Here is a 24,979-nt window from a genome sequence, read left to right as displayed (position 1 = left end):
GAAGCAGCCATAGGGTTAACATCCTGTGTTTACAAATGAGCTGCTCTGCCGTGGCAGACAACTGACACAGCTGAGAGATCAAATTTCAGTTGTAATTAGTCACGGATGAGGGGGAATTAGGCTAAACAACCTAAATGCATACAAAGTACATTTCTCTTTCTGACACCTAACTTTAACCGCCTCCACCCTGAACCAACTTCCCCTTCCTGATACCTAAACCTTATTCCCACCCTTAATCTCCCTGGCGGTCTATTAAAACCGCCAGGGGGCAGCGCAGCACTTTAATTTTTTTTTTTAAATCATGTAGCTAGCCTAGCACTAGCTACATGATAGCCGCTGTGCAGCAGCATCCCCCCACCCCTTCCGATCGCCTCCGGCGATCAGCTCAAACAGGAAATCCCGTTCAGAACGGGATTTCCTGTTTGGCTTTCCCGTCGCCATGGTGACGATCGGGATTATGTCACCGATGTTGTGACGTCAGAGGGAGTCCTGATTCACCCCTCAGCGCTGCCCGGCACCAATTGGCCAGGCTGTGCACGGGGTCTGGGGGGGCCCTCTAACGCGGCGGGTAGCGGCAAATCGGCGGCGATCGAGTTATGCATGCAGCTAGCAAAGTGCTAGTGCAAAGTGCTAGCTGCGTGCAACAACAAAAAAAAGTGTGAAAATCAGCCCACCAGGGCCTGAGCAATCCTCCGCGGCGGCTTAGCCCGTGCTCAGCACGGGCTTACCGCCAGAGAGGTTAATAAAATCATGTTTCCTGGTGCCTACTAGCCTCAACCTCTTTTTCCCTTATTTTTCTTCCTGACACCTAACCTCAAGTACCCCTTTAACTAAGTTCCCCCTTCCTGGCGCCTAACTTTAACTTCCCCCTAACAAAATCCCCCTTCCTGATACCTAACATTCTTTTTCCCTCTTAACAAAATTCTCTTTCCCAGGGCCTAACCTTAAAATATCACTGTAGTGAACAGGGCTGGTTAGTACTTTTTACCCTCCAAGACCCACTATCACCAGCTGCCCCCGGACTGACAGCATCCGAAACACGGCAGGGATTAGATTGTAATCTCCTCTGAGGACAGTGAGTGACGCGATGGCAGGGATTAGATTGTAAGCTCCTCTGAGGACAGTGAGTGACGTGATAGCAGGGATTGCATTATAAGCTCCTCTGAGGACAGTTAGTGACATGATGGCAGGGATTAGATTGTAAGCTCCTTGGTGAGCGGCACATTTGGTGATTGACAGGCAGCTCAAAGATCACTGTAAGTGGCTGTTCATGGCTCCTTCATCCCCCTAGTGCCAGATTCGACTGTTGGTAGCCACCCACCCACCCCTATGTGCAATCTCTGTGAAGAAGGATGACTGCGGGCTGGCACTTGCTGCTAATGTGTGCAAAGTGCAGCACAGCCAGCATCGGAATCGCCCATTCGAGCACTCACCCGACTGCTGCAGGTTAATTGCTGCTGCCTGCTGCCCACAGCCCGTCCCTTGCTTTCCCGGTGCTCTAAGCCATGGCCTTTGTGGCCTTGCCTGAAATCCGGCCATGGTAGCGAAGAAAAGTTCCCTGAATGTGTACTTACCTTACCTAACAGAGGTAACCTGTCCCCCTCCTCCTAACCGTTCCAACATTTGGACCCCCTAAGCGCTTCCTCAAGGGTGGCTCGCGCCTGCGCAGTAGCAAGAAGAGGAACAGGCTCTGCTTTTTCCACTGAGCCCAAGCAGCAGGTTGTTGCTACTGCCAGGTGCGAGCCTTCCTGCGCCTTCACAGTGCGGCAATGCTATGCTCGTTTAGGTACGGGACCACCGCCACAAACTTCTGAGGGTCCCATTACTGGTCGTGAGGAGGAGGAAGAACCAGAAGCTTCCCTTTACCGAAGTAGGTTTGGTTTTAAAGAGGTCCTGTAGTGACATATAGTAGAATGCAGTAAATTATTCAGGATTCCCACTTTTACAGTAATTTTCCTGGTTTCAGCATCAGAAACACTTCCTATATCTATATATTGCTGTATATTGGTATGTAACTCCACCCTCCCAGTGATGCTTGGCCTAGGCCAGTGATCTGCAAACTTGGCTCTCCAGCTGTTAAGGAACTACAAGTTCCACAATGCATTGCAGGAGTCTAACAGCCACAGTCAAGATTCATAAAGGCAAATGCATTGTGGGACTTTTAGTTCCTTAACAACTGGAGAGCCGATTTTGGAGATCACTGGCCTAGGCTGTTTAGCTATGCGGCATTCTACATCCAGAGCATTCTGGGAGAACAGGTGTTATCTATGTTGACTTCTCCAAAACACACAGGTTCGTTCACATCTAGGGCATTTCCGGCCTTTTTTCAAGCGCAGGCGATTTTCAAAATCGCCCACAAATTGCTTGTGCAATGATTCTCTATGAGAAGGTTCATATCAGCGCACTTCATCTGCTTTGCAAAGCGGTGCCTGTAACATTTTTGGTGCGATTTTGCTCTAATGGAAGGTATAGGAAGAGCGCTAAACCCTCACAAAATCGCTTTGTGCGGCGATTGCATTCGCGATTTTAAGCATAAATACATTGTGTTTATTATTTTCCGGGTCAAACAGTTCACTTCCTGACTTGCGTCAGGGAATGTGAATTAAAAAATTGCTCTGCGCTTGTAAAAAAACAGCGCGCAGGCAAGCGCTTAAAAAGAAAAAAAAAATAACACACAAAATCGCAAAACGCTTGCGATTTGTTTTGATTTTAGATGTGAACAGAGCCTAAACAAACATTCCGCAATGATGCAGCTTACCAGCTGTAAAGATGTCCCCACCTGTGATCCATTTAAAGGATACCCGAACTGACATGTGACATGATGAGATAGACATGGATATGTACAGTGCCTAGCACACAAATAACTAGGCTGTGTTCCTTTTTTTCTTTCTCTGCCTGAAAGAGTTAAATATCAGGTATATAAGTGGCTGACTCAGTCCTGACTCAGACAGGAAGTAACTGCAGTGTGACCCTCACTGATAAGAAATTCCAACTATAAAACACTTTCCTAGCAGAAAATGGCTTCTGAGAGCAAGGAAGAGGTAAAAAAGGGGAAATTCTTATCAGTGAGGGTCACACTGTAGTCACTTCCTGTCTGAGTCAGGACGGAGTCAGCCACTTACATACCTGATATTTAACTCTTTCAGGCAGAGAAAGAAAAAAAAGGAACACAGCCTAGTTATGTGTGTGCTCGGCACTGTACATACCCTTATCTATCTCATCATGTCACATGTCAGTTCGGGTATCCTTTAAGAAGGTAAATCAGGGAGAGGACAGATTTTACAATGGGCAAACACTGACAATAATTCATAAAGAAATACTGTAAAAAAAAATAAGCAACTTTATCATGTTATACTCCATAAAGATCCTATTTAACCATCACCCTTAGTGAATTTCACTTTCCCTATGCTGGTGGAGCTGCGGGCGGAGTAAATATTTGTGTATTTGCAGATTTGTTATCAATGTAGACTTTCAACAATGTCCGTACTCTACATTATAATGCAGCTCCATCCGTAACCCCATCATTTGCTCTCTTGATTCTTGCAGCATTTGTAGGGTTAATAATGTAAATGCACTCGCTAGGTCAGCACAAGGTATAAAAGAAATGTATTTTTTCCCCCACGAAATCCAGTTAAACTGTTAATTGGAAAAGGAGGCATCTACTTAGCTGAATGCATCAACACCCCATTACTCATTGCCTTGGGTGAGGTCACTCTCCTCCTGACAGAGCGAGGATCGATCTGATTGGTGGACTCAGCAACTCCCGGTGACATCATCACAGGCAGATCAATTCTAATTGAGTGAAGATGAGATCAGTTTGGATGGGAAGCAGCTCAGCAAAGAGAGGCGAGATGGGGAGGGGAACATAATAAAGAGGACACAGGAGGAAGGATGGTGTTTAAACAAAGCTTAGAATCTGTAGCCTCCGGTGGAACTATAGATACCAGCATGGCCAGAGACAAGAGAGGCGCTAAAACCGGTTACCATTTACTGATGTAGATAAAAACAGTAATTCAGCAAAGTCCCCGGTATCAGGCACCAACGGGGTCACCTGATGCCTGATGCATGTGCTTGCCGGCTGCTAGGGCAACCAGCCGAAAAAGCACAAACCTCCCCGCCTATGCAGAATAAAATACTCACTGAGCCTCCAACGGCGTCTTCTAACCTTCCTGTAGCTCTTAGTGGCGGGACAGATAAAAATGGCGCCGCATTGACTTGCATTATATAACGCTATTTAACCTCCCTCCTGTGTACATCGTTGCTTCTCGCTCGGCCCTTCTGTGCCCACTGCGTGCCCCGCGAGGACGGGATCCTCTGAATAGCGTTGTATGATACATTTATTGGCGGAGCGGTGCGCCATTTTTCATCCAGCGCCATTTTTAACTGTACGCCCTAGCGGGCTCCTGGAGGCTTTCCGTGTACTGCTCCTGGCGTGTCACCTGACCAACGTCAGGTCACGTGACACGCCCGCAGCCATGCACAGACGCTGGAAAGCTGCTAGGTGCCAGCTAGGAGCTATAGGAAGACTGACGATGTCCCTGGAGGCTCGGCGAGTATTTTATGGCCTGCAACCCCCCAAAGCACTGTCCCCATTATCCCCTCAGGCATGCCGGTTAGTTGAGATTTCCAGTTGCCTGAGTTCCAGATAACAGGGAATACTACACAAGCTGAAGGCGCCGAAAAGAATAAAAATAATGAAATAATTTAACAATATATTGAGAGGAGTGCTTATCGCCACAGAACTAAGTACTGTAGGTTTGGTATAAACAGAAAAATGGCAACTGACAGTCCTCAGAGTAGCTTACAGTCTAGTCCTACCATAATCATACTCTAAAGCCCCATCTACACCATGGGACATTGAAGCGATCCGGCGGCTCGATTAGCCGCCGGATCGCCTCTTCCGCGTGCCCGCCGCGTCCCCGCTCGCCGCGCGTGCGCCGCATTCGATTGCCCGCTCGTCCCCGCCGGCGCCGCTTATCTCCCGCACGATTCCCTGCCATTGTCCCTTCGCGGGGATCGAGCAGGGAATCGGCGGTGCGAAGATCCGTCCTGCCGGATCTTATCAATTGAGTCGCATCAGCGGCTCGATTGATAAGGAGCATCGCGGCCGCATCTACGCGTGTAGATGCGGCTTAATGTCCTACCACATTCAGGACCGCAGGCTTACACCACCCTAGTGACCAGGCTACTTGGTGGGCCCTGATCGCTGCTGCAGTGTTTATTTATTTATTTTATTTATTTATTTGTTTAGGGTTTTTTTAAATACATTTCCCTATTTTCATTTTTTATGGTTCCCTCCCCCCCCTCCCCAGTACAGCACTGCCATAGATCGCAGTGCTGTACAATGTAACTAGACGGTGGTTTTGCCATCTAACAGTCTGCTAGCTGCGATCGCCGCTGGTAGATCAAGCGGGGATGCGTGCGCATTGGCGCACGCAATCCCTTGCAAACCACTCCCCCAGGACTTAACGCCAATTGGCATTACGCGGTACTGGGGGAGCTACCTTGCGACCTCCAATTGGCGTTAGGCGGTCGCAAGGAGGTTAAATAGAACGGAATAGTGATGCCCTGCCTAGGAGAGTTCATGGAGAAGCATGTGATCAGTAAGATCAGCTGATAGATTTGTAAGGCTCTGATTTGCTGTTCATGATCATGTGTTAAAGCACAACTGCAAAGAGAGGGATATGGAGGCTGCCATATTTATTTCCTTTTAAACAATAGAAGTTGCCTGGCTGTCCTGCTGATCCTCTGCCTCTAATACTTTTAGATATAGACCCTAAACAAGCATGCAGCATATCAGGTGTTTCTGACATTATTGTCAGATCTGACAGGATTATCTGCATGCTTGTTTCTGGTGCGATTCAGCCACTACTGCAGCCAAATAGATCAGCAGGGCTGCCAGGTAAATAATATTGTTTAAAAGGAAATAAATATGGAACCTTCCTTATCCCTCTCGTTACAGTTGTCCTTTAAACCAGGAAGACATCACAGCAAATCAGGATCTTCCAAATCCATTGACATCTTCTGCAGCACTTTAGAGAGTACATAGTCATGTCACTGACTGTCCTCAGAGGAGCCCACAATCTATTCCTACCATACTAATAGTCTAATGTCCTACCATGGTCTAAGCCCACATATGTTGCGCAGGTTGAATTTTCCCCACAAAAGAGACAGCATGTTAAAATCAGGACCGATGCAGGACTTTGGTTCAGCTCAGAAGCACAAGCCAGTCTTTAAACATAAGACAGGTGTATTTTTTAAAAGGACATTTCTTGTATCAACCAGCATAAAAAAAAAACATAAAAATGATCTAAAAAGACACAGAATATGACAGACATAAGAGACGGTCACTCGAGGACAGAGCGTTTACCATCACAGAGACAACGGGAGCAGACGGCGGCACTTACGTCAACGACAGACTCATGTGAAATCTCTGCCGGAGCCCTCGGAACATGACGAAGGATTTGGGCGGGAAGGAACGTGTTGACAGCTCGCAGTACGGCTTTTCGAAGCCTCCAGACGGACACTGACAGGTGAAACCTCCTTCTGCCAAGTTGGTGCACGTTCCCCCGTTTCTGCAGACGCCTGGCCTGCAACGACCTGAGCCACTGTCCACTTCACAGTTGTCACCTGCAGGAGGGGGAGAGACAAGAGGAACATTTATAGACAATCACTGCTTAGCATTACAAGCAACCTCAGACAATATAAGAGGTCTTTGCTCAGACACCTGCTTAAAGTGGACCTGAACTCAGAACTCCTCTCTGCTCTAAAAGATACGCAACAGCATAATAATCTTTAAACAAAAAACATGTATTTGTTACAGCTGATACAAATCCTAAAATAAATCTGCACTGTTTATATTTCCTGATTCATGGAAGCAGACATATTGTTTACAGCCTGTGCATCAAATGGGCTTATCTGCTTATATGCCATAGGCAGACATGTGACACAGGGGGAGATCAAATTACAAGTAGTGATTAGACACAAATAAGGGGGAATTACACAGGCTAAATTCTCTAAATACATACAGGGTGCATTTCTGTTATGTTTTCCTTGTGTCCTGTTTAAGGGTCCACTTTAACCACTTGAGGACCTAGGGCTTTCTACCCCTTAAGGACCGGCCACTTTTTTTCCATTCAGACCACTGCAGCTTTCACGGTTTATTGCTCGCTCATACAACCTACCACCTAAATGAATTTTGGCTCCTTTTCTTGTCACTAATAAAGCTTTCTTTTGGTGCTTATTAATTGCTCCTGCGATTTTTACTTTTTATTATATTCAGCAAAAAAGACATGAATTTTGGCAAAAAAATGATTTTTTTAACTTTCTGTGCTGACAGTTTTCAAATAAAGTAAAATTTCTGTATACATGCAGCGCGAAAAATGTGGACAAACATGTTTTTGATAAAAAAAAACCCATTCAGCGTATATTTATTGGTTTGGGTAAAAGTTATAGCGTTTACAAACTATGGTGCAAAAAGTGAATTTTCCCATTTTCAAGCATCTCTGACTTTTCTGACCCCCTGTCATGTTTCATGAGGGGCTAGAATTCCAGGATAGTATAAATACCCCCCAAATGACCCCATTTTGGAAAGAAGACATCCCAAAGTATTCACTGAGAGGCATAGTGAGTTCATAGAAGATATTATTTTTTGTCACAAGTAAGCGGAAAATGACACTTTGTGAGAAAAAAAAAAAAAAAAGTTTCCATTTCTTCTAACTTGCACCAAAAAAAAATGAAATCTGCCACAGACTCACCATACCCCTCTCTGAATACCTTGAAGGGTCTACTTTCCAAAATGGGGTCATTTGTGGGGTGTGTTTACTGTCCTGACATTTTGGGGGGTGCTAAATTGTAAGCACCCCTGTAAAGCCTAAAGGTGCTCATTGGACTTTGGACCCCTTAGCGCAGTTAGGCTGCAAAAAAGTGCCACACATGTGGTATTGCCGTACTCAGGAGAAGTAGTATAATGTGTTTTGGGGTGTATTTTTACACATACCCATGCTGGGTGGGAGAAATATCTCTGTAAATGACAATTTGTTAATTTTTTTTACACACAATTGTCCATTTACAGAGATATTTCTCCCACTCAGCATGGGTATGTGTAAAAATACACCACAAAACACATTATACTACTTCTCCTGAGTACGGCGATACCACATGTGTGGCACCTTTTTGCACCCTAACTGCGCTAAAGGGCCCAAAGTCCAATGAGTACCTTTAGGATTTCACAGGTCATTTTGAGAAATTTCGTTTCAAGACTACTCCTCACGGTTTAGGGCCCCTAAAATGCCAGGGCAGTATAGGAACCCCACAAATGACCCCATTTTAGAAAGAAGACACCCCAAGGTATTCCGTTAGGAGTATGGCGAGTTCATAGAAGATTTTATTTTTTGTCACAAGTTAGCGGAAAATGACACTTTGTGAAAAAACACAATTAAAATCAATTTCCGCTAACTTTTGACAAAAAATAAAATCTTCTATGAACTCACCATACTCCTAACGGAATACCTTGGGGTGTCTTCTTTCTAAAATGGGGTCATTTGTGGGGTTCCTATACTGCCCTGGCATTTTAGGGGCCCTAAACCGTGAGGAGTAGTCTTGAAACGAAATTTCTCAAAATGACCTGTGAAATCCTAAAGGTACTCATTGGACTTTGGGCCCTTTAGCGCAGTTAGGGTGCAAAAAAGTGCCACACATGTGGTATCGCCATACTCGGGAGAAGTAGTACAATGTGTTTTGGGGTGTATTTTTACACATACCCATGCTGGGTGGGAGAAATACCTCTGTAAATGGACAATTGTGTGTAAAAAAATCAAAAGATTGTCATTTACAGAGGTATTTTTCCCACCCAGCATGGGTATGTGTAAAAATACACCCCAAAACACATTGTACTACTTCTCCCGAGTACGGCGATACCACATGTGTGGCACTTTTTTGCACCCTAACTGCACTAAGGGGCCCAAAGTCCAATGAGTACCTTTAGGATTTCACAGGTCATTTTTGTTTCAAGACTACTCCTCACGGTTTAGGGCCCCTAAAATGCCAGGGCAGTATAGGAACCCCACTAATGACCCCATTTTAGAAAGAAGACACCCCAAGGTATTCCGTTAGGAGTATGGTGAGTTCATAGAAGTTTTTATTTTTTTGTCACAAGTTAGCGGAAATTGATTTTAATAGTTTTTTTTCACAAAGTGTCATTTTCCGCTAACTTGTGACAAAAAATAAAATCTTCTATGAACTCACCATACTCCGTACGGAATACCTTTGGGTGTCTTCTTTCTAGAATGGGGTCATTTGTGGGGTTCCTATACTGCCCTGGCATTTTAGGGGCCCTAAACCGTGAGGAGTAGTCTTGAAACCAAATGTCGCAAAATGACCTGTGAAATCCTAAAGGTACTCATTGGACTTTGGGCCCCTTAGCGTACTTAGGGTGTAAAAAAGTGCCACACATGTGGTACCGCTGTACTCAGGAGAAGTAGTATAATGCGTTTTGGGGGGTATTTTTACACATACCCATGCTAAGTGGGAGAAATATCTCTGTAAATGACAATTGTTTGATTTTTTTACACACAATTGTCCATTTACATAGAAATTTCTCCCACCCAGCATGGGTATGTGTAAAAATACACCCCAAAACACATTATACTACTTTTCCTGAGTACGGCGGTACCACATGTGTGACACTTTTTTGCAGCCTAGGTGCGCTAAGGGGCCCAACGTCCTATTCACAGGTCATTTTGAAGCATTTGTTTTCTAGACTACTCCTCGCGGTTTAGGGCCCCTAAAATGCCAGGGCAGTATAGGAACCCCACAAGTGACCCCATTTTAGAAAGAAGACACCCCAAGGTATTCCGTTAGGTATATGGCGAGTTCATAGAAGATTTTATTTTTTGTCACAAGTTAGTGAAAAATGACACTTTGTGAAAAAAAAACAATAAAAATTAATTTCCGCTAACTTTTGACAAAAAATAAAATCTTCTATGAACTCGTCATACACCTAACATAATACCTTGGGGTGTCTTTTTTTTCTAAAATGGGGTCACTTGTGGGGTTCCTATACCGCCCTGGCATTTTACAGGCCCAAAACCGTGAGTAGTCTGGAAACCAAATGTCTCAAAATGACTGTTCAGGGGTATAAGCATCTGCAAATTTTGATGACAGGTGGTCTATGAGGGGGCGAATTTTGTGGAACCGGTCATAAGCAGGGTGGCCTTTTAGATGACTGGTTGTATTGGGTCTGATCTGATGGATAGGAGTGCTAGGGGGGTGACAGGAGGTGATTGATGGGTGTCTCAGGGGGTGGTTAGAGGGGAAAATAGATGCAATCCATGCACTGGGGAGGTGATCGGAAGGGGGTCTGAGGGTTTGGCCGAGTGATCAGGAGCCCACACGGGGCAAATTGGGGCCTGATCTGATGGGTAGGTGTGCTAGGGGGTGACAGGAGGTGATTGATGGGTGTCTCAAGGTGTGATTAGAGGGGGGAATAGATGCAAGCAATGCACTGGCGAGGTGATCAGGGCTGGGGTCTGAGGGCATTCTGAGGGTGTGGGCGGGTGATTGAGTGCCCTAGGGGCAGATAGGGGTCTAATCTGATAGGTAGCAGTGACAGAGGGTGATTGATGGGTAATTAGTGGGTGTTTAGGGTAGAGAATAGATGGAAACACTGCGCTTGGGTGGTGATCTGATGTCGGATCTGCGGGCGATCTATTGGTGTGGGTGGGTGATCAGTTTGCCCGCAAGGGGCAGGTTAGGGGCTGATTGATGGGTGGCAGTGACAGCGGGTGATTGATGGGTGGCAGTGACAGGGGGTGATTGATGGGTGGCAGTGACAGGGGGTGATTGATGGGTGATTGATAGGTGATTGACAGGTAATCAGTGGGTTATTACAGGGGAGAACAGATGTAAATATTGCACTGGCGAATTGATAAGGGGGGGTCTGAGGGCAATCTGAGCGTGTAGGCGGGCGATTGGGTGCCCGCAAGGGGCAGATTAGGGTCTGATCTGATAGGTAACAGTGACAGGTGGTGATAGGGAGTGATTGATGGGTGATTGATGGGTAATTAGTGGGTGTTTAGAGGAGAGAATAGATGGAAACACTGCGCTTGGGTGGTGATCTGATGTCGGATCTGCGGGCGATCTATTGGTGTGGGTGGGTGATCAGATTGCCCGCAAGGGGCAGGTTAGAGGCTGATTGATGGGTGGCAGTGACAGGGGGTGACAGGGGGTGATTGATGGGTGATAGGTGATTGGCAGGTGATTGACAGGTGATCAGTGGGTTATTACAGGGAAGGACAGATGTAATTAATGCACTGGCGAATTGATAAGGGGGGGGGGGGGTCTGAGGGCAATCTGAGCGTGTGGGCGGGTGATTGGGTGCCCGCAAGGGGCAGATTAGGGTCTGATCTGATAGGTAACAGTGACAGGTGGTGATAGGGGGTGATTGATGGGTGATTGATGGGTAATTAGTGGGTGTTTAGAGAAGATAACAGATGTAAACGATACATTTGGGAGGTAATCTGACGGCGGGTTTGCGGGCGATCTAATGGTGTGGGTGGGTGATCAGATTGCCCGCAAGGGGCAGGTTAGGGGCTGATTGATGGGTGGCAGTGACAGGGGGTGACAGGGGGTGATTTATGGGTGATAGGTGATTGGCAGGTGATTGACAGGTGATCAGTGGGTTATTACAGGGAAGGACAGATGTAATTAATGCACTGGCGAATTGATAAGGGGGGGGGGGGGTCTGAGGGCAATCTGAGCGTGTGGGCGGGTGATTGGGTGCCCGCAAGGGGCAGATTAGGGTCTGATCTGATAGGTAACAATGACAGGTGGTGATAGGGGGTGATTGATGGGTGATTGATGGGTAATTAGTGGGTAATTAGTGGGTGTTTAGAGAAGATAACAGATGTAAACGATACATTTGGGAGGTAATCTGACGGCGGGTTTGCGGGCGATCTAATGGTGTGGGTGGGTGATCAGATTGCCCGCAAGGGGCAGGTTAGGGGCTGATTGATGGGTGGCAGTGACAGGGGGTGATTGATGGGTGATAGGTGATTGGCAGGTGATTGACAGGTGATCAGTGGGTTATTACAGGGAAGAACAGATGTAATTAATGCACTGGTGAATTGATAAGGGGGGGGTCAGAGGGCAATCTGAGCGTGTGGGCGGGTGATTGGGTGCCCGCAAGGGGCAGATTAGGGTCTGATCTGATAGGTAAAAGTGACAGGTGGTGATAGGGGGTGATTGATGGGTGATTGATGGGTAATTAGTGGGTGTTTAGAGGAGAGAATAGATGTAAACAATGGATTTGGGAGGTGATCTGATGTCGGATCTGTGGGCGATCTATTGGTGTGGGGGGGTGATCAGATTGCCCGCAAGGGGCAGGTTAGGGGCTGATTGATGGGTGGCAGTGACAGGGGGTGATTGATGGGTGATTGACGGGTGATTGACAGGTGATTGACAGGTGATTGACAGGTGATTGACAGGTGATCAGGGGGATAGATGCATACAGTAAACAGGGGGGGGTGGTCTGGGGGGGTGGTCTGGGGAGAATCTGAGGGGTGGGGGGTGATCAGGAGGGGGCAGGGAGCAGGGGGGGGGGATAAAAAAAAAAATAGCGTTGACAGATAGTGACAGGGAGTGATTGATGGGTGATTAGGGGGGTGATTGGGTGCAAACAGGGGTCTGGGGGGTGGGCAGGGGGGGGTCTGATGGGTGCTGTGGGCGATCTGGGGCAGGGGGGGGAGAAATCAGTGTGCTTGGGTGCAGACTAGGGTGGCTGCAGCCTGCCCTGGTGGTCCCTCGGACACTGGGACCACCAGGGCAGGAGGCAGCCTGTATAATACACTTTGTAAACATTACAAAGTGTATTATACACTTTGTATGCGGCGATCGCGGGGTTAACATCCCGCCGGCGCTTCCGTATAGCCGGCGGGATGTTGCGGCGAGCGAGCGGTGACAGGAGCCGGCGGAGGATCGCGTCACGGATGACGCGATCGCTCCGCCCATGCCCTTAAATGGACCGCCGCCTCTGTGGGTGAGGCCGTCCTGAAGGGCTCCACTTCCCCGCCGCCCCTGTGTAGTGGGCGGTCGGGAAGTGGTTAAGGCTGCCATAGACAAGACAAGACAAATAACATTTATATCGAGCTTTTCTCCTAGCGGACTCAAAGCGCCAGAGCAGCAGCCACTAGGGCACGCTCTATAGGCAGTAGCAGTGTTAGGGAGACTTGCCCAATGTCTTTTACTGAACAGGTGCACATCAGCTGAAAACTCGGTCAAGGTCATAAAATTTGCAGATGACACCACCATCCTAGGTCTTATTGGCAGCGACGGTGAACATGCATACCGGAATGAGATTGAACGCATCTGCAGGTGGTGCAAGGATAACCAGCTTGAATTCAACGCAGCAAAGACAGTTGAGCTGATAGTGGATTTCAGAAGGCACCCTCACACACTCGACCCAGTTTCCATTGAAGGCACCGACGTCTCCAGGGTGTCGAGCGTCCGCTTTCTAGGTGCCACCATCACAAATGACTTAAAGTGGGCTGAGAACACCACCAAGGTCCAGAAGAAGGCCCAGCAGAGGCTGTTCTTCCTGAGGCAGGTGAGGAAATTTGGGATGGCACGGGAATTGATGACAACTTTTTACACTGCCACCATTGAGTGCTCCTCTGCTCCTCCATTGTCGTCTGGTATGCAGGTGCCACTGCGAGTGACAGACTCAAGCTCCAGAGAGTAATCAATACCGCAGAGAGAATCATTGGGTCATCCCTTCCACCTCTGGACCTTATACACACCTCCAGACTGTGGTCAAGAGCAAATAAAATACGGAATGACTCCTCCCACCCTGGCAGTTGTTACTTTGACCGCCTGCCATTGGGTCGCCGCTACAGATCCATCCCTACTAAAACCGCCAGACATTTAAATACTTTCTTTCCCCAAGCTGTCCAAATCACGTTGCACCCTTTGTAAGTTATGCCTGTTATAATCTCGCTATGGTCTAGACTATATAGCTATTGTTTTATCTTGCATTCTACTGTACCACTGTCTGTCTATTGTCTAAATGCTCTTTTTCACATGTAACAACTTTCCATGCCGTGTGTACCACAAAAAAATCCGGGTGCGACGCCTGTCGTACTCGGCGATTAAACTGATTCCGATTCTGAGGTGCTGGCTTACTGAACAGGCAGAGCCGAGATTCGAAACCTGGTCTCCTGTGTCAGAGGCAGAGCCCTTAACCATTACACCATCCAGGCACATCTACCTGCTTAGTGGAAATCCACGTCTCCTCCCTCTATCAGAGAGGATAAACCGCATTGAGGACATTGAGGAATTGATTACTACTAAGAATGATTGAATAGATACATTTATTATTACCTGGGCAGTGGGGATGTGTACAAGCGGGTTAAGGGTTACTAGCTAAGCCGGTAAAAAGGGCGTCAGATACAGCTTGGAACAAAGGGTAGGCATCCATTATAAAAGCCGCAATTAGTGGCAATGACCAGAGATTTGAGACTTACAAAAGTCTCTGGCATTTGCTAAAATTTCTGTTAGCGAATCTATGATACTGTACGTAAAACACTAAACAAGAATGGAGTTCATGGGAGAATACCACAGGAAGCAACTGCGGTCCCCCCCAAAAATAACACCTGGATGTTCCACAGCAGTACTGGCAACATTTTCTGTGGACAGATGAAACCAAAGTTGAGTTGTTTGGAGGAAACACACAACACTATGGGCTTTCACCTAAGAGATCATTTTTCAACTTCTATTTAAAATAGCTTTCCAGCACTCTTCAACTGAAAAAAAAAATACTGAAAAGTAGATGGAAAAGTGCTACCAAAATTATTTTGAGTATTTTCTTGCTTTCTAGGGACTTAAATGGTATTTTATTCACAAGTTTAAAAATATCAAATAGGAGAAAACTAAGGAGAAAAAGTTAATTGCATATGGGCCTATGTGTGGAGAAAAAGAGGCACAGCACACCAACACCAAAACCTCATCCCAGCTGTGAAGTATGGTGGTAGGGGAATCAAGGTTTGGGCCTGGACGGAATGACTATCATCAAAGGAAAAATGAATTCCCAAATTTATCAAGACATTTTGCAGGAGAACTCCATCCGTCCACCAGCTGAAGCTCAGCAGAAGATGGGTGTTGCAACAGGACAACGACTCAAAGATTAGAAGTAAATCAACAACAGAATGGCTTAAACAGAAAAAAAATACGCCTTCTGGAGTGTCCCAGTCAGAGTCCTGACCTCAACCCAATTGAGATGCGGTGTGGCATGACCTCAAGAAAGTGATTTACACCAGACATTCCAAGAATATTCTGTAAAAAAAACGCGCTCAAAGCCAGGGTGTAATTAAAACAGTTCACCGCAGTAGTCCAGTTCCCTTCATGTATGGTACACACTGTAGTTCAAGGTCACGTTGTTGTCAATTATCACATCAAGGCTTAGAGTTCCACTTGGAGTAAGCGGACACGTAGCCGTGGATTATGCCTTTCTGACACCCAGAGCTGTCATTCTCACCTCCGGATATTCAGGAGGTTTTCGGGGTGAGTGCGGGCACAAGGGGGGTGTCCTGGCACTGGTGCTGCTGGTTTAAAGGTGAAGGCGAGTGATACACGTGGGAGGTGTTGGAATTGACCAATATCGCAGTTATACATTGTTGATACAGCAATTAGAGAACGGGAACCACGTTTGCAAGGTTTAGGGTCTATCCTGAGCACAATTTTATTGATATATTTATCCCAAGAATACTGCTGAACTGAAATAGTTCTGTAAAGAGGAATGGTCAAGAATTTCTCCTGACCGTTGTGCACGTCTGATCTGCAACTACAGGAAACGTTTGGTTGAAGTCAGGGGCGTCGCTAACCCCATTTTGGGGGGGCCCGTGCCCCCAATCTGTCCTGAGGTGCCACCGATCTGTTGTCCAGGGGTGCCTGCTGTCCCCTCCTGGCCACCGCTGCCAGAGCGTCAGACCTCGATCAGTGGGCGACCAGATAGAGCGGGCGCTAGGACCTAACGGACACCGCTGATATGCGGAAGTGACATCACTTCCGCATATACAGCGTGGTGCACCTGATCTACCTGGTCGGGTCGTCCGCTGATCAAGGTCTGACGCTGCTGGCTGCGAGGTGAGGGGGGTGCCTGTCACTCACTACCTAACCTGGTGGTCCCTGTCACTCACTACCTAACTGAGGGTCCCTGTCGCTCACTACCTAACCTGGTGGTCCCTGTCACTCACTACCTAACTGGTGGTCCCTGTCACTCACTACCTAACCTGGTGGTCCCTGTCACTCACTACCTAACTGGGGGTCCCTGTCACTCACTACCTAACTGGGGGGCGCCTGTCATTCACTAGCTAACCTGGGGGTCCCTGTCACTCCCTACCTAACCTGGGGGTCCCTGTCACTCACTACCTAACCTGGGGGGCGCCTGTCACTAAATAACCTGGGGGGTGCCTGTCACTTCCTAAACTGGGGGGCTTCTGTCGCTACCTAAACTGGGGGACTCCGGGCGCTACCTTAACTAGGGGGCACCTGTCACTACCTAAACTATCCAGGCCAGCCAGCCCAGCATCACCACCAGCCAACCAGCCCAGAATCACTGTCAAAAAGGCCACAGCATCACCACCAGTCAGGCCAGCATTTACTTCAACAGCCCAGCATTACCGCCAGCCAGGTCACAGCATCACGGCCAGCCAACCCAGCCACAGCATCGGCCACAGCATCACTCCCAGGCCTTTCAGCCCACACATCATCCCCAATCCAGCCAAAAACAGTATTGCCAGGCACAGCAGCCAGTAGAGGAGAATTCAGAAGCCAGGTGAGAGGTGTCTACCATATTTGTGCACGTCTGATCTGCAATTACAGGAAATGTTTGGTTGAAGACTTGCTGCCAAAGGAGGTTCAACCAGTTATTAATGCCAAGGGTTTACATACCTTTTCCACCTGCATTGTGAATGTTTACATGATGTGTTCAATAAAAACATGGAAACATTTAATTATTTGTGTGGTATTAGTTTAAAGGATACCCGAACTGAAATGTGACATAATGAGATAGACGTGTGTATGTTTAGTGCCTAGCACACAAATAACTATGCTGTGTTCCTTTTTTTCTTTCTCTGCCTGAAAGAGTTAAATATAAGGTATGCAAGTGGCTGACTCAGTCCTGACTCAGACAGGAAGTGACTACAGTGTGACCCTCACTGATAAGAAATTCTAACTATAAAACACTTTCCTGGCAGAAAATGGCATCTGAGAGCAAGAAAGAGGTAAAAAAAAGGGGCATTTCTTATCAGTGAGGGTCACACTGTAGTCAGCCACTTACATACCTAATCTTTAACTCTTTCAGGCAGAGAAAGAAAAAAAGGAACACAGCATAGTTATTTGTGTGCTAGGCACTGTACATACCCATGTCTATCTCATTATGTCACATTTCAGTTCGGGTAGCCTTTAAGCAGACTGTGATTGTCTATTGTTGTGACTTAGATGAAGATCAGATCACATTGTATGACCAATTTGTGCAGAAATCCATATAATTCCAAAGGGTTCACATACTTTTTATTGCTACTGTATATGTCATATTCATTTGATACAGTGTTGGGCTTGGTGCCCATCAGAGAGCTTTCAGCAGCGTTTTTGAGTCTTAGGACTGTCTAGATCCCATTATAAACCTGTTACAATAAAAGACATTTCACACAAAAAGTATTTTTGACAGTTTAGTCAGCTGCGTTCCTACTGTGCAGCTTCAAACTCTTCTGTTTTATTAAGAAGTGAAAAAAACCTGACAAAAATAACGCTTGCAGCAAGACAACAATGGTCTTGGGTCATGTTCTTACAACAAGGTTGAGTCATGCATGGCCTGAGAGGAAGCGTGGCCTCATCTCTCCATCAGTCAGGTGATACGCTGCCTCCTTGACCTTCGCTATACCGGCAGAACAAAACATCCCGAGGACTCAAGGCTGATTGGCTGTGACAAGTCTCCGGACGGGCAGCGGGCCGGACGCAGCAGCTGTCAGCGTGTTCTACAGGACGCTTTACATGTGGCGCGCGTACGCTGCACGTCAAGTAACACGCCTGACCGTGGACGCCAGCAGCTGAACAATCAGGAGATTAAAGGTCGAACGGCAGATCAGCCGCGACATCCAATTATGAAAAATGTCCTGTAAAGCGACAGAACATGTGATTGTATCCCGCGGAGATCTAAAGAGATACATTCTCAAAGTGTTTGTATTGCTCTTTTAAAATTTTGTGCACTTTCGGACTTGAATGGTGCTTTTGTCCCCAGCTGGGTGTATTTCACACATGGGCGGGTACAGGGCAGTTTCTGGCCATTTTGATGCCCCAGACAAGGTACTTTTTGATCAAAGCAGGTCATCTCGATGATTGAAAATGGCCACAAAGCACCTGATATTGGTGCTGCTATAACGGCAATGCCACAGTCCGCACCCCCATATGTGTAATCTGGATGCTGACAATAGGCGGACCCCAAATGACGTGTCCCCCTGAGTTGTTAAGACTCGTCGAGGGGGGAATAGTATTTTACGCCGCCGGGAATTACAGGGGCAGCAAGGTGAGCTGCCATTTGTCTCACCCTGCGCCGAACTAACGGGCGACGTTACAATACGTACGCCTTTTTTCCCCCCCTCCCTATTCTTATGAATAGGAAGATCGTAGCCTACAGTCATTTTATTTGCTGGTAGGTATCACTAACAAACTGATAGATTACCCATGTTTCCCCGAAAATAACAGTGTCTAATATACATTTTTGCTCTAAAAGATGTGCTAGGGCTTATTTTCAGGGGATGTCTTATATTTCTATAAACACAAGTTCCTGTGCTGTGTGTTCTCCTGCCTTCCCCACTGTGCCAACTATTCCTCTGCCGGATCCACCTCTTGTGTGCCCCTGTGTCCCCCTTGTACCTTTAGTGTCCCCCTCTGTACCAGTGTACTCCTCTATCCTCCTGGGGCCCTATGTCCTCTGTTGTATTCTCCGTTGTCCTCCGTGTCCTCTAATGCCTCCCCTGCACCCTTGTGCCATGATTGGCTACATTTTGAAGAGAGGCTCCATGATTGGCTCAAGTGTGAGCAGAAAGTTTTGCAGGACACGTGCTGGAAGTCCCACGCATGGAGGTATCGGAACCACTCACAGGAAGTGAGCGGCTGCCTCTATTCAGTGACGGCTGCAAATTTTAAGCCCTGGATTCTGTACTAGGGATTTGTCCAGGCTGGTTATGCAGCCCTAAGGTATACTTAACCTTGTAGTCCGCCAAATGTCCAAGTGCTTCTACTGTACCTCCAATGGGAGAACAGAGTTGCTCCTTTGCAACAGAAAATGTGCCAGGGCATGCTGGGACATTTCTTGGACAAGTTCTGATATACAGTAGTAAACTTCTGCTATAGTAAACCACTTTTCCTCGTCCCTTGGAGTTTACTATAACGAGATTATACTGTATTAGGTAACCCTTTTGCCCCATTTCCTCCAAGATAGCAATATTAGGTAGCCATTGTACCCCACCCCCAACATAGAAGTTTTTATTCCCCCAACATAGAAGTAGAGCCTTTGTGCCTTTTGGCCCATACTTCCTCATAGCTGGTCTTTGTGCCCCCCAGATATAAGAAGAGTAGTGCAGCAGAGTATAATGCATTACTTGCTTCCAGCGGCAGGTCAGAGGACGTCCACACTCCTTTTCTCCCTGCAGCTGAGCACCATACAATAGCACACTTCCTTACAGCTCCCGATTTTACAGGTCACATGACATGCATCAGGAGCCACAAGGAGATATGAAGCTGTGAAGCGCCCACTTGCTGTGAGAAAAGGACTGTGGACCTGACCTACCGCTGGAAACAGGTAAATTATCAACTCAGCACAGGAGGGAGGCACCGGGATGGGGTTTGAGAGGGCTAGCCCTCCCTAATCCTGGATTTACTTTGAGGCTGCAAGGGGGAGCAGTTCCTGGGGGATGCAGTTCCTGCAGTGGCAGGAGGTCCCAGGACTGTTAGACATGAAAGTACTCCATCCCTCGGAGCCATTTTTGCTATAATAGAAGAACCTGGAGAGAAACAATCTAGGCAGACTACAATGATGAAAATAATGTCTTTGCAAGTAAAATTTGGTACACGGAATGTACAAAATATGGTAAACAGGGAAGATGGAAAAAGTAGCAGTGGTGTTAAAAAAAATATTAAGCAGAAAAGCTGCTTCGCGGGAAGCGTGTTGGTGAGGAACAAATTAAATATGTAAGAAGAATTATTCATTATTTTACAAGTGGAAGTCGCCACAGACATGGAAGGCATGGAACAGGAGTCATTGTGCAAAACAAAACAAGTCCAGCTGTTCTGGGAACTGAGATGATCAACAAGAGGATCTGTTGAATCCAAGTACAATTTTTTAAATTAAACTTTCATCAGAGTTTACTCTTCAACAGAAGATGCCAATAAAGATAAAGAAGAGTTTTACGTTGAACTGTAAAGGATATGAGATAAAGTTGCAAAACAGGATGCTGTGATAAAGTAGGAAAGCCACTTATGCTGTCTACTGCTCTCCTGGGAGAAACATTCTAGTGACCCGAAGAAGTGGTCTGGTACCGTGAAACGCATTATCTGTCTTTTTGTGCATATATCCATTAAAAGTCTTATATAAAGGTAAGACTAAGGCGTACCTGATTTAAATGGTTCTTAAACAGTTCATTCATTTTTGGGAACCTCTAGTATCACTGTTGTTCTAGGGATCACCACGGTTGGGGAGGGGGGCGGTCGTTTTTTTTAATGTTCTTACATAAATCACCTTTTTTGAAGATCAACTGAATTCAAGGTTGAGTGTTGATGGTCCTTCCCCACTCCTCATAAAGTATTGTGTAGTAAATTATTCAGGATATCATCTTTTACGTTAATTATCTTGGTTTCAGCATCAGAAACACTTTATATACTATCCTATGATGTCATGAAGCCTTCTCCTCCCAGGGTACTCTGGGAGATCAGTTGTAGTTTCTGCTCACTTCAGAACACACAACAAATGAACGTTCCACAGTGATGCACCTTGCCAGTTGCCACCTCTGATAAATTTAAGAACGTATATCAGTGAGGAAAGATTTTACGTTGTGCAACACCGGCTAAATAATTTATACATGACCATTGCAAAATATAAGCCATTTTAAATATTAAAGAGAACCCGAGGTGTGTTTAAAGAATGTTATCTGCATACAGAGGCTGGATCTGCCTATACAGCCCAGCCTCTGTTGCTATCCCAAAACCCACTAAGGTCCCCCTGCACTCTGCAATCCCCCATAAATCAAAGCCGTGCTGTGAGGCTGTGTTTACATCTGTAGTGTCAGTCTCGGCTGCTCCCCCGCCTCCTGCATAGCTCCGGTCCCTGCCCCCATCCCTTCCCTCCAATCAGCAGGGAGGGAAGGGATGCAGGCGGGGACCGGAGTTCTGCAGGAGGCGGGGAGAGCAGCAGACTGACACTATAGAGATAAACACAGCCAGCTCTGACAAGCTGTTTGTCAGCAGCGTGGCTGTGATTTATGAGTGATTGCAGAGTGCAGGGGGACCTTAGGGGGGTTTGGAATAGCAACAGAGGCTGGGCTGTATAGGCAGATCCAGCCTCTGTATGCAGATAACATTCTTCAAACCCACCTCGGGTTCTCTTTAAAGGATACCTGTAACTACAGAGCCTTCCCGGTCTTCTTTGTGTTGTCTGATTCCACTGCTTGTTCCATGTTTTTTTTCATTGACCAAAAGGTTTATTGAGTATAAAAGAAAGAGCAGTACAGAGTATACATGTTAAATATGTAGAGAATATACTGGATGTTGATACATTACCAGAGTTGTAGTACAGAACCGTAAAAGACAGAGTACAGTAGACATCATACAGCTCATCTTAAAGCATAACTAATAAGTAACATATCCACGAGAGTTTATCTATGAGTTCCATGGCATTATTAGAACACTGGAGGAGAATAGTAGAAGTGGAAAGGACAAAGCATACATCAGTTGGAGAGAGGAGAGGTCCAGTGGGGGAGGGGCATTGGGTAAGGGAGGGTGGGGATCGTTTGTAGAGGAGAAGGAGAAGAGAGACAGGCCAATTAACAGCTTATAAATTACTGTAGAGCAACTTAAATAGTCTTGTCCAGCCATCTGTCCCATATTTTATTAAATTTAGTCGGGCATCCCCTGTGCTGGTAAACCAGTCTTTTAAAAGGAAGCAAGTTTTTAACTTTAATTTTCCATTCCCCAAAGGTGGGGCAGATAGGGGATAACCATCTAAAGGCAATACATAGTTTAAGCGCAAACAAAGTTTCAATTAAAAAATACTTGTCAAATTTATTTATATCTTCGTCATATATGTTTAAGATACAACATTTAACGTCTAAGGTGGCTGGAGAACCCATGGTATCATGAATAAAGTCTACCACTTGCTTCCATAGGATGGCGATTGGAGGACAGAGCCATATCAAATGTAGAAAGGTGGGATTTGGTAGAGAACATTTAGGGCAGGTATTAGAAGTGTTGGTGGAGTACTTGGAGATCTGTTTGGGAATAAGGTAGCTTTGGTGAATTATATATAATTGGGTCAGGCGGTCTTTGATGCAGGGGGATACTAGGCGGGTGGCAAGCAGACAATCTTCCCATTCCTCGTCCTCTATCTGTATATCACATTGCAGCCATTTGTCCCTGGATTTCTCCATAACTGCAGCAGCAGTGTGTTCGTTTAGTGCATTATATAGAATGCCAATGTGATGAGGTATTGGGCCTTCCTTGAGAAATTCCATGAGAGTTGAATTCTCAAGTTGTGGGAGACCATTGGGGAATTGCGAGTGTAGTGCATGCTGCAGTTGTAGGTGCATGAACTGAAAATGTGGGGGTAGTGAATAGCAAGCTTGTAGGTCAGCGTATGTGCGTAAGGTTGAGTTTGTAATTATCTGACCCATGTAGAGTATACCGACTTCAGCCCAGCAAAAGGTGTGGCTAAGTTTAAGTAGCTCAGGGAGGTTGGGATTTTGCCATAGTGGTGTGTGGTATTCCCATATAGAGATGGACATCAGTCTGTTGGCCATTCGCCATATTTTAGAAGCCTGTACTAAAATGGTATTAGTTTGGGAGTGGGCGGTAAGAGTGTTTTTAAGAAGTGCGAATGGGAGGTTCATATTGCACTCGGTGGCGGAGAATCCTAATAGATCTGGGGGTTGCAGGGAATTTGTTATGAACCAGTGCGCTAGGTGTTCTAGTTGGGAGGCAATATAGTATAAAAGAGGGGACGGCAGGGCCACCCCGCCCAATGAAGTGGGACACTGAAGTATTGCATGTCTAAGTTTGGCCCTAGATCTGTTCCACACTATTGATAATATTAGGGATCTAATTTTGTTAAAAAACCGTATTGGAATATGTACAGGTGAGTTATGGAGAATATAAAGGATTTTAGGCATAAGGACCATTTTGATTAAGTTTATCCGTCCCATAACTGAGAGGGGCAATTTTGTCCAGGAAATCAGTTTGTTCTGGGTGAGAGAAATTAGGTGTGCTACATTGTCCTCGTAATAAGAGGACGGGGAGGCCCGAACCGTCACCCCCAAATATTTAAATGAAGTAACTACCTGGAGAGGACATGGTAGTGAGGAAGCCGAGATTCTCAAACCATCCAGAGGAAGGATAACGGATTTGTTCCAATTAATTGACAGGCCTGAGTATTCGCCCATTTCTGTAATGAACTCAAAGGCTGTGGTGAGGGATGTGTGGGGATCTGCCAGGTATAGGATCGTGTCATCGGCATATTGGCTAATCTTTTCCTCAATGGCGCCGATTTTTAAGCCAGTAATCCGTGTATCTGCACGGATTTTACAGGCGAGAGGTTCAGCGGAGAGTGCGTATAATAGGGGGGAGAGGGGACAGCCCTGCCTGGTGCCTCTACCTATTGGAAAGGGGTCTGAGATGTTAGAATTAGTACATATTTGGGCCCTAGGGTCATTATATAGAATTTGCACCCATCTGATAAAATTTTCACCGAACCCAAACCTGGAAAGCGTTGCAAGTAGAAAAGGCCATTCCACAGCATCAAATGCCTTGGCAGCGTCGAGGGAAATAATAACTCTACTGCCACAATTGCAGTGATTAGCTTGCAAGTTAGCAAACAACCTTCTGATGTTAAGTGAGGTTTTCTTGCCGGGCATAAATCCTGTTTGGTCGTTGTGTATGAGAGATAGTATGACTTTGTTTAGTCGTAGAGCCAGGATTTTAGCTAGAATCTTAACATCTGTTGGGAGTAAAGAGATCGGACGGTAAGAGTCACAAAGTGTTAAATCTTTTCCAGGTTTGGGAATCAGAACTATGAGAGCAGTGCGCATAGATTCGGGGAGGGAGCCCTGCTCAAATGCAAATTGGAGAGTTTGGAGCAGGGGGGATGAGATAATCTCTGAGAATCTCTTAAGGACCTCACCGGGAATACCATCAAGTCCAGGGGCTTTTTTATTGGGCAGCGAGTGGATGGCTGATTCAAGTTCATCCAAGCTAATAGGGGCATCTAGTAGCTCAACCTGTTCTGGGGAAAGGCGGGGGAGGGAGATCTCGGATAGGAAAATCTCGGCTTCCTCACGAGAGAAGGTGGATTTGGCTGTGTATAAGTCCTGAAAGTATGAGGCAAATCTTTTATTAATGAGAACTGGGCCAGTAATTAAAGTAGAATTCGTGTCTTTAATGCTGCTAATGACACTTGTAGAGTTCCCACCCTTGGCCATTCTAGCCAAAAGTGTGCCTGTCTTTTCGCCCAGTTCATAAAAGGTTTGTTTGTAAAAGAAGGCCTTGGCCTGGGCCTTTTCTTTTAGTGAACGGGTGAGTTGGGATTGCGCCCCCTTCCAAGCACTCTCGCTCGCACCAGAGGGGTCCGACAGGTATGTTTGTTCTAGTATCGGAATTTGAGACTGGAGGTCGTATATAGATTTGTTGGTCTCTCTTTTATGGTGTGATACGGCACTAATGA

General features: G+C 46.3%; 1 protein-coding gene across 1 annotated transcript in view; it reads right to left on the bottom strand.

The window, feature by feature from the left end:
- The window catches only part of CELSR3 (cadherin EGF LAG seven-pass G-type receptor 3), a 297,920-nt gene that overhangs the window by 107,837 nt on the left and 165,104 nt on the right, over positions 1 to 24,979 (bottom strand). Inside the window, exon 4 of the mRNA XM_068254819.1 lies at positions 6,408 to 6,630. Within this exon, the coding sequence (XP_068110920.1) occupies positions 6,408 to 6,630 (223 nt within the window). The remainder of the gene's footprint in view (positions 1 to 6,407; positions 6,631 to 24,979) is intronic.

Source organism: Hyperolius riggenbachi, chromosome 9 (assembly GCF_040937935.1).
Source record: "Hyperolius riggenbachi isolate aHypRig1 chromosome 9, aHypRig1.pri, whole genome shotgun sequence".
NCBI classification, from domain to species: Eukaryota; Metazoa; Chordata; class Amphibia; order Anura; family Hyperoliidae; genus Hyperolius; species Hyperolius riggenbachi.
The sequence above is the reverse complement of the archived record's forward strand: the minus strand, read 5'-3'. Positions and strand labels throughout refer to the sequence as shown.